At 31.5% G+C, this 11349-nt stretch overlaps 1 protein-coding gene and 1 long non-coding RNA gene across 2 annotated transcripts in view; both read left to right on the top strand.

Moving 5' to 3' along the window:
* Positions 1 to 128: 128 nt before the first annotated feature.
* The window catches only part of LOC149785101 (tRNA (guanine-N(7)-)-methyltransferase non-catalytic subunit wdr4-like), a 45583-nt gene continuing 34362 nt past the window's right edge, over positions 129 to 11349 (top strand). The window contains exon 1 of the mRNA XM_089978869.1: positions 129 to 358. Coding sequence (XP_089834995.1) covers positions 240 to 358 — 119 coding nt within the window. The 5' untranslated portion in view covers positions 129 to 239. The remainder of the gene's footprint in view (positions 359 to 11349) is intronic.
* On the top strand, positions 890 to 4411 carry LOC149785102 (uncharacterized). Its single transcript, XR_016425363.1, has 2 exons — positions 890 to 1444; positions 4160 to 4411. It is a non-coding gene; the product is annotated as an uncharacterized LOC149785102 (long non-coding RNA).

The raw sequence follows: 11349 nt of genomic DNA, 5'->3' as shown, positions 1-11349 counted from the left end.
AACACGGATTTATACTTAGGAGTTGAAACTTAGAATCCGGAACATAGATGATTGTTGGGCGTAGAAACATCAAATATCTTAGCGTTTAGAACATTATTCAATCACTGGAAACTTATAATTTATAAATTATTGAGAATTCTTATTGCAAATGATACATTTTATATCGTTTAGTTTAATTAATTATCATAGCAAGGACACAAATTACAAACTAGACAAGCTATCATCCAGAATCGATTGCAATGATTATTTATATTTTTAAAGATATAAGCGACATCGGTTACATCATGGCAGCGATCAGAGTAACCGGCAAGAAAATTATCATCACTAGCGGAATAAGTTTTCTTGTGTTTGAAGACGGGTATTTGTTTGACATTAATTTATTTACTGTGCAATCTTACTCAGAAACAATCTGAACACGTTTTCACGCAGAATCATTGACGTATGTTATGTGTCTTCAAGTGTAAATAAACACTTGGAGGCCAGCACGTGCATTGCAGTACGGTTGAGGAAGAATCGATTTGTGGGCGTGTACCCTTTGTCTTGGATCGATTGCATGATCGATAAAAACTGTAACGACACACTTGTGGCTGATTTTTGAATTGTATTGGAATTTAATCAGTCTTAAGTAGTCATAGAGACTAATGTTAACATCTTGTTTCAGAGATGATGAAAAATAATCGCGGTAATCAGTTAATGTGCATGTCTTTTAGTAAAATTTAACAAAAACCTTGTTTTCAGGATATAACAAGATAAGGAATGTAGTAGGTGAAATCTTTGAGAACAAGCAAGCCAAGCATGCTTTGAAGCCACACATTTACTGTTGATGTCCTGGTACACTATTATTTTATCTGCGATGCCTTTGAACCAGGTGATATGCTTTACACCAATGCCATTATGGTATTATATTTCCCACTAAATAGGGTACTAATAAAAAAATTACATTACCTAGTTACTAGCCATGTAAGTAGAAAAACACCACTGTCTGACCACTTTGGCATCCCTTATCTAATATATACTTTTACCTGGCTTGGCCTAACTGCTGCTGTACAGTTTTTTTAAGCTGGTTCAGTCTTGGCACTGACGTAATCACTTGATCATCCTGTGATGATGGAATCTACACCTTGTGTTATATTTAAAATATAACAAACTTTGTAGGTGTCGCATATAGAACTTTGGAAGTCAGTAAAATCCTTAGTGCTCATTTAGTAAAACGGATACACTACTGTAAAAAAAAAACAACAATGATTGTAAAATTACCTGCACCTGGCTCTCTCCATGTTGACCGTACTAAGTAGATCAGTCACAGAGATTTTGGGTTGAGATTCAGATAGCTGGATTACTTTTATGCTGGGAAAGAGAAATCCTAAGAAAATGAAAATGATGAAATGGTTTAACACTGCATAGAAACTTTCCCATCCTTGGATGTGAATCATTGGATAAGATGGTAAGTCTTCCATATTGCCTACTTAACTATGGGTGAGGTGGGGTGGAGTGGAATCACATAAAATTCCAGATGTTACTATTAAAATCTATGTTCTGTTGCTGTTATTAGTAATTCTTATTGCTTTAGTTTTTGTGATTATTGTCATTTTTTCCACAATATTCATGTGAATGAAAATTGCATCTCATCCATGAGTTGCTCTTCTGTTTACATAGTATACTCTGAGCAATAAAAGTTTTAGTAATAAAAGATGCAGATCTGAATGTAATTGTGTGCTCCACTGGGAATATCTTTCTTGCTATCCATCCATGTAAGAAAAAGAACAATTTTTATCTGTTAGTTTCATTTGTTTTAAAAACATGTAAAGAAGGTTTGGATTATTCCCTTAATTTAAATATTTCCAACAATGAGCAACTAGTGCTAACTGTCTGCAGCAGGTAAACATAACACAAGGGTAAAGCTAGACTTGAATTTTAGGGAGAAGAGCCATCTCCTTTTGAAGTCAGAAAATAACTTGGATCTAAGAGCGTTTCTTGCTAATTCCACACCATAGCTTTGTCCCATACATGTCTGACATGCATAATTGCATTTTAAAGGGAAGTGTTCAGTAACATAATATTCAGACTTTGCGATCTATGATTGTATATTTTCCTGAATATATTTGCCCAGTAGTTTACAAAAACAGACAATCCAGTAAAGTGGCACTTCCCAAACACAGTAATGTCCCCCATTATTTCCCCATTACAGGTTCACTTATGGTTTCAAACTGATTTTGTGAAGAAAATAATTTACATGCAGAAGTTAAAATATTTAGATCACCAGTTCTATTCTAAACACACAAATTGCCATTTATATACTATCATTTAAGTTTCAAAAGATATGTTTGTATGTTTTTATGATCAAAGGATAACTTTCAGAAATCATGAAGTAATAATTGCAAACTTATTCAGGAAAGGTTTAATAATCAGTTATCAAAACATATTCATATGAATGTGAAAGAGCTTGTCAGAACAGTTGATATTAATTCCAGCCGTTTGATAGCTTGATGCAATCCTATACTTCGCCTTGAGCTACAAACACAATATTAGAACTAACCTGGCTAAGGCAATGGAGCATCTAAAACATTACAATCACTCAATATACCACTAGAAGATCATTTTCAAATTCCAAACAGAAGAAGGTGAAGTTCACTTTTTTAGGTGACTTAGTCATCCACTTTGCCTGGTAGCATGATCCCTGCAACACTTTAAACTTGCAAACAATATTAAAGTCTTTCAGGATGCATAAATATGTGCAAAAATACACACTTTTAATTTTAGACACATACAAATTCAAACAGCCAATTCCTCTGTAGACTGTTTCTTTTGTTGGCAACTATCTCTTTTATTTTATCCATTTCTAGAAAATATTTTCAGTTATGTAGTGGGTAGGCTATCAGACAGTTCAGGTGATTGTAAAGTCATTAGGTAAGGGCACATAGGTCTGACTTTAGCAGATAAGGAGATCAGGACTCCTGTTATTTAATTATTAATGACTAATGATCATTTTAATCAAAATACTATTTACACATGAGTGTTCTGACACCTTGCTTGGGTAAGCGCCACTTGGCCTAAATTTAATCCACCATATCTTGTAATATTTGGAAAACTTGTGTATTATTGTATATGATATAGAAATAAATGTATAGTACCAAGACTTAATTTGTTTGAGCAGGAATACAAGGATTTGTTATCCAAAACCTGCAGTTATTAATGGAAAGGTATATGTTATATTTTCTAGTCATTATTATTTATAACCACATCACTGTCACAGTTGTACACATTGTGTGCAGGATTGTGGGTTTCCTACAATTTTTTATCCAGTGTCCCTCAAATCTGAACTCTCTGTGCCCACACAGGAATGCTTTTTCATCAGGAATTTTTCTTAAAAAAATACACTTGCAACTATTCTTTAGTGGATGTCCTTCCACATCTTTGTTGGTGCTAGTAATGGCCAAATTCACTAAAAATGATAAAAATCTGTACGATGACAATGAGCATCCATTTTAAATTAATGTACTGTATATGGCACATAAAACTTTTAGTATTTTTGTGGCAATTGGCTGAGTTGTAAAGTCCTTGATGGCAGATAGTGTAATGTCATTTTGAAGGTGAAGTTGCAAGGAGATTTAATTTATTTTAAGGTTGAATTACTGGAAAAGGGACTAAATTTAGAGAGCATGGGTATTTATTGTAATAAGTGCTGGTAGATGATGAGTGAATACTAAAAGTAAACGAGTCAGATCTGGAGCAGAAAATTCCATAGTGCAGTTCATTTCAGGTAAACTGGATATTCAAACTTGTTCATGCTTTTATAAGTTACTTGAGCAAATGAATAACAGTTAGTGCAGTAATGTAAATGTCCAAGGATAATATGATAGAACATTGCAGATGACAAAGTTCATGTGGCAAAAGTATCAAAGCAAATATAATTATCTAAACATTTTAGCACTGCTAGTGCATTATGTAAAACCAATTTTTTTAACTTTATTCCTTTAAAAGTTATTGTCCTCCAAAAAATTGGAGAATTGGGTAGGCAGTGTCCACTACTGTTGGGATCCTGGGTGCAACACTGGTGTCGTGACTTATAAATTTGTCCTTAATAGTTGACTTCATTAGGAATCAGGTAGTTTTTTCTTTTGTCACATCCATTAATAAACTTTCTGTTTCATTTTTTCAGATAGTTAAAGGCTTTTTTCAACCACGAACAGAGTGAAGAATGTTTTGAGGAAGTGGCTGTCACAGAGGGTTCTGTCTTACCAACCAATCACAAGAATGTACTTTACCTAAAGGACCTTGACTTTAATGTGTCATTAAAGAGAAATGTGAAGCAAAGAAAGAAATAAAGATCTCTGTTATTTAAATGCTGTAATGAGTTTTGTTATAGAAACTATATATAACTTCAGGAAATAAAGAATACTATGTGAATATATGTACATTTGTTTATTTGTCATTGATTTGCAGCATGCTTTCCTCAATGCTAAAAATTAAATTTCTTTGAAAGAACACTTTGTAGTAACTGACTTGGTGTGACATCATGGTTATACATATGACAGTGTGGCAGAAGAGCTTATGGGGTGGTCTGTTGTCCATCATACAATGTCTTTCCATCATTTAGCATGATTATCATTCTAAGCTTCATGGAGGATTAGCCCTAAATGAAAATTATGCTGTTTCGACATCCAGTATGTCCATCAGTGTAGCCATCTTGAAAATCTTGTTGTCACTACTCCTGAATGGATGGTCATATCAACATGGGGTTTTAACTGAAAGACTTCTTATTATCTCCAGTATTAAATGAAGATGGTGTTGATCTGATATCCAATATGGCCACCATAGTGTCCATTTTGAAAATCTTTTATTGCTATGGATGGTCATATCAACATGGCTGTTTCATTGAAAGACTTTTTGATATGTATAGTTAGTCCTAAATCAAAATGGTGCTGATCTGATGTCAAATATGGACACCATAAAGGCCATCTTTAAAATCTTGCTATTACTACTACTCCTGAATGGAAAGTCATATTGACTTGGGGTTTTCACCACAAGACATCTTATGATATCTGGTTCTTCCTAAATGAAAATAGGGTCTCTCTGATGTGCAGTATAACAACCACAGCAGCCATCTTGAAAATCTTAAGGTTCTTTGTTATGGATGGTCATATTAATATGGGTTTTCACAATTTCTTTTATATTATATCTAGTTGTTCCATAATCACCACTACTTCTTTTGTACAAAATGTACAAAATTTAATACTGCCATGGGATTTTCACCAGAAGACTTTTGATGTCTTGTTGATCCTAAATAAAATTCTTGCTGATCTGATGTCCAATGTGGCTGTCACAGTGACCTTCTTGAAAATCTTATTATTACTAATCATTCTGATTGAAATGTAATATTGCCATTGGATTTTCACCATTTGACTTCTTATGATGTATAGTTGGTTCAGAATAAAAATGTTATTGAGCTGATCTCCCATATGGCTACCACAGTGGCCATCTTGAAAATATCACTCCTCCTGAATGGATGATTCTGTTAACATGGGGATGTTTTAGCAACTTCTTATGATGTCTGGTTGGTCCTAATGGTGCCATTCAAAAATTCAGTTTGCCTGCCACAGTGGCCATCATGAAAATCTTGTTACCACTTACACTATTTTTTCTGAATGAATGGTCTTATCAGGATAAAGTTTTTACTGAAAGACATCTTAAGATGTCTTGTTGCTTGTAAGTGAAAATGGTGCCATTCTGAATTCTAATGACTGCCACAGTGGCCATGTTGAAAATATTGTTATCACTATTTCTCCTTTATAGTCAGTAATATCAACAATGTGCTTTCACTTGAAAAACTTATTATAATAATACTAAATGGAAGTGGTACCTATCTGATATCAGTTGTGACCATCCATCCTGAAAATCTTGTTATCATTGCCATGGCAAAATGGAGAATCAAATCAACATGGGGTATCCACCAGATGACTTATTACGATGCCATCTTGGTCAGGTAAAGGAAAAGTGCCAAGTTGACATCCATTATGTCTTCCACAGCAGCTAATTTGAAAATTTTGTTATCATTCAAGGATATCAAAGGTGGTGTCAGTGCTCCCCAGTTAAAAGGAAGATATTGTCTTATCTTGAATTCCTGGAAATTGTTTTCAGCCAGTAGAGCATCAGTCCCTACAAGGGACTCTTGTTTTTGCCTTCCTGATTAATTTTTTACTTCATTTGTTGTTTTATTGGTTCTGATGGATAAAAGGAATTTGAAAACTCTTTCATTATATACTTTTTGAGGTGTTAGATTAAAAATAATTTGGGTAAACTTAAAAATACCAACAATCCTTGGGTGAACATTTTATTCCTTACCAGAATGAATTCATGCAGTATGATTTTGAAAAGTACTATAAAACTTGTGAAGGAGTGGTAATTGCAAACTAGGTCAAGTAAAGCCTATATAATTTTGTTACCTAAGAATTGTTCATTCTTGCCATAACATCCAAAGCAGAACCTATCTTATTGCTGTGTTCAGTTGTATTTTTTTATTTATTTAAATTATTATTCACTGGAATTACAAAGTGCTCAATAGTATTCTTGGACTAAAACTTTAATTTTGTATTATAGTGAATTCAGACAAGGAAATATTTGGATTATATTACTGTGATACATCAAAAAAGACTGCCAACACAACATCACCACATTCTAGTCCATTAGGACATTTGCACATTTGAGACACATACACATCAACATATTCAATATTGGAATTTATTTGCAATAGTACAGGAATTCAGTGGGAACTTAATACATTTGGACTTGTGATATAACTTTTATGACTATCTGGGATTTAATTCACAATTTTATAAGTTCTTTTTAAAGTTTAACTTTGTCTTCTTGAGTAATAGATTATTTTATGAATTTTTACAAAACTGGATGGTTTTCATTCTTTTCTGTTACATAGTTTAAGACCATAGATTCATAACTATACACACATATCAGGGAAAATGTTATCAATACATTGATGATATTGAGTCTGTATCATGATACACCAATGCCATGGAAAATATTGTTATTATAAATACAAAGATGAGACTGAGTTTGTTTCATGATAAACCATGCCATGGAAAATATTGTTATTATAAATACAAAGATGAGACTGAGTTTGTATCATGATAAACCAATGCCATGGAAAATATTGTTATTTATAAATACAAAGACGAGACTGAGTTTGTATCATGATAAACCAATGCCATGGAAAATATTGTTATTATAAATACAAAGATGAGACTGAGTTTGTTTCATGATAAACCAATGCCATGGAAAATATTGTTATTATAAATACAAAGATGAGACTGAGTTTGTTTCATGATAAACCATACCAGGAAAAATATTGTTATTATAAATACAAAGATGAGACTGAGTTTGTATCATGATAAACCAATGCCATGGAAAATATTGTTATTATAAATACAAAGATGAGACTGAGTTTGTTTCATGATAAACCAATGCCATGGAAAATATTGTTATAATAAATACAAAGATGAGACTGAGTTTGTTTCATGATAAACCAATGCCATGGAAAATATTGTTATAATAAATACAAAGATGAGACTGAGTTTGTTTCATGATAAACCATGCCAGGGAAAATATTGTTATTTATAAATACAAAGATGAGACTGAGTTTGTATCATGATAAACCAATGCCATGGAAAATATTGTTATTATAAATACAAAGATGAGACTGAGTTTGTATCATGATAAACCAATGCCATGGAAAATATTGTTATTATAAATACAAAGATGAGACTGAGTTTGTATCATGATAAACCAATGCCATGGAAAATATTGTTATTATAAATACAAAGATGAGACTGAGTTTGTTTCATGATAAACCATGCCATGGAAAATATTGTTATTATAAATACAAAGATGAGACTGAGTTTGTATCATGATAAACCAATGCCATGGAAAATATTGTTATTATAAATACAAAGATGAGACTGAGTTTGTTTCATGATAAACCATGCCATGGAAAATATTGTTATTATAAATACAAAGATGAAACTGAGTTTGTATCATGATAAACCAATGCCATGGAAAATATTGTTATTATAAATACAAAGATGAGACTGAGTTTGTTTCATGATAAACCAATGCCAGGGAAAATATTGTTATTATAAATACAAAGATGAGACTGAGTTTGTTTCATGATAAACCAATGCCATGGAAAATATTGTTATTATAAATACAAAGATGAGACTGAGTTTGTTTCATGATAAACCATGCCATGGAAAATATTGTTATTATAATTACAAAGATGAGACTGAGTTTGTTTCATGATAAACCATGCCATGGTAAATATTGTTATTATAAATACAAAGATGACACTGAGTTTGTTTCATGATAAACCAATGCCATGGAAAATATTGTTATTATAAATACAAAGATGAGACTGAGTTTGTTTCATGATAAACCAGTGCCATGGAAAATATTGTTATTATAAATACAAAGATGAGACTGAGTTTGTATCATGATAAACCAATGCCATGGAAAATATTGTTATTATAAATACAAAGATGAGACTGAGTTTGTTTCATGATAAACCAGTGCCATGGAAAATATTGTTATTATAAATACAAAGATGAGACTGAGTTTGTATCATGATAAACCAATGCCATGGAAAATATTGTTATTATAAATACAAAGATGAGACTGAGTTTGTTTCATGATAAACCATGCCATGGAAAATATTGTTATTATAATTACAAAGATGAGACTGAGTTTGTTTCATGATAAACCATGCCATGGTAAATATTGTTATTATAAATACAAAGATGACACTGAGTTTGTTTCATGATAAACCAATGCCATGGAAAATATTGTTATTATAAATACAAAGATGAGACTGAGTTTGTTTCATGATAAACCAGTGCCATGGAAAATATTGTTATTATAAATACAAAGATGAGACTGAGTTTGTATCATGATAAACCAATGCCATGGAAAATATTGTTATTATAAATACAAAGATGAGACTGAGTTTGTTTCATGATAAACCATGCCATGGAAAATATTGTTATTATAAATACAAAGATGAGACTGAGTTTGTTTCATGATAAACCATGCCATGGAAAATATTGTTATTATAAATACAAAGATGAGACTGAGTTTGTATCATGATAAACCAATGCCATGGAAAATATTGTTATTTATAAATACAAAGATGAGACTGAGTTTGTATCATGATAAACCAATGCCATGAAAAATATTGTTATTATAAATACAAAGATGAGACTGAGTTTGTTTCATGATAAACCAATGCCATGGAAAATATTGTTATTATAAATACAAAGATGAGACTGAGTTTGTATCATGATAAACCAATGCCATGGAAAATATTGTTATTATAAATACAAAGATGAGACTGAGTTTGTATCATGATAAACCAATGCCATGGAAAATATTGTTATTATAAATACAAAGATGAGACTGAGTTTGTTTCATGATAAACCATGCCAGGGAAAATATTGTTATTATAAATACAAAGATGAGACTGAGTTTGTATCATGATAAACCAATGCCATGGAAAATATTGTTATTATAAATACAAAGATGAGACTGAGTTTGTTTCATGATAAACCATGCCAGAGAAAATATTGTTATTATAAATACAAAGATGAGACTGAGTTTGTATCATGATAAACCAATGCCATGGAAAATATTGTTATTTATAAATACAAAGATGAGACTGAGTTTGTATCATGATAAACCAATGCCATGGAAAATATTGTTATTATAAATACAAAGATGAGACTGAGTTTGTTTCATGATAAACCATGCCAGGGAAAATATTGTTATTATAAATACAAAGATGAGACTGAGTTTGTATCATGATAAACCAATGCCAGGGAAAATATTGTTATTATAAATACAAAGATGAGACTGAGTTTGTTTCATGATAAACCATGCCATGGAAAATATTGTTATTATAAATACAAAGATGAGACTGAGTTTGTTTCATGATAAACCAATGCCATGGAAAATATTGTTATTATAAATACAAAGATGAGACTGAGTTTGTATCATGATAAACCAATGCCATGGAAAATATTGTTATTATAAATACAAAGATGAGACTGAGTTTGTATCATGATAAACCAATGCCATGGAAAATATTGTTATTATAAATACAAAGATGAGACTGAGTTTGTTTCATGATAAACCATGCCAGGGAAAATATTGTTATTATAAATACAAAGATGAGGCTGAGTTTGTATCATGATAAACCAATGCCATGGAAAATATTGTTATTATAAATACAAAGATGAGACTGAGTTTGTTTCATGATAAACCATGCCATGGAAAATATTGTTATTATAAATACAAAGATGAGACTGACTTTGTATCATGATAAACAAATGCCATGGAAAATATTGTTATTTATAAATACAAAGATGAGACTGAGTTTGTATCATGATAAACCAATGCCATGGAAAATATTGTTATTATAAATACAAAGATGAGACTGAGTTTGTTTCATGATAAACCATGCCATGGAAAATATTGTTATTATAAATACAAAGATGAGACTGAGTTTGTATCATGATAAACCAATGCCATGGAAAATATTGTTATTATAAATACAAAGATGAGACTGAGTTTGTATCATGATAAACCAATGCCAGGGAAAATATTATTATTATAAGTACAAAGATGAGACTGAGTTTGTATCATGATAAACCAATGCCAGGGAAAATATTGTTATGATACACCAGTGCTGTTAAAATATTGCTATTATCAATACGTTGATGATATTGAACCATTTCAAGAAATATTATTCTTATTTAGAAATTTCAGATAGGTGTTTGTTGCTGGTACAAATATAAATCTCTCCTTTTTTCTTGTTATCATGTGCATGTGATTTCAAAGAAGACTAGAATGTATCATGCTGAGCACAATGTTTCGGAACTCCACCATAATTTTTTTGTATTATTGACCAGTATTTAGGTAAACATTCTTTCCCATCGGAATAATATTTTTTATAAACTGTTTTCTGCAGAAAATTATTACTGTGTAATTAAGAAGAAATTTTGGATTTAAAGTGAAATTTTTTATAATAATTGGGTAAAAGATAAAGACAGTTGTATTCATTATCCAAATTTCTGAGTTTTGTTAAGTTTTGAAGTGTTCCATGTGCACACAAAAATTGTCCCTTGTGCACAACAAAGTGACCTGTCCCATGTGCATGACAAAGTGACCTGTCCTGTGTGCATGACAAAGTATCCCATGTGCATGATAAAGTATCCCATGTGCTGAAGAAAGTATCCAATATGCACAACAAAGTATCTCATGTGCATGATAAAGTGTCCCATGTCCACA

The sequence above is a fragment of the Sinohyriopsis cumingii genome, chromosome 13 (assembly GCF_028554795.1).
Source record: "Sinohyriopsis cumingii isolate HCF-2022 chromosome 13, ASM2855479v2, whole genome shotgun sequence".
NCBI classification, from domain to species: Eukaryota; Metazoa; Mollusca; class Bivalvia; order Unionida; family Unionidae; genus Sinohyriopsis; species Sinohyriopsis cumingii.
Note: the sequence above shows the minus strand (reverse complement) of the source record. Positions and strands in the feature narration are given on the sequence as shown.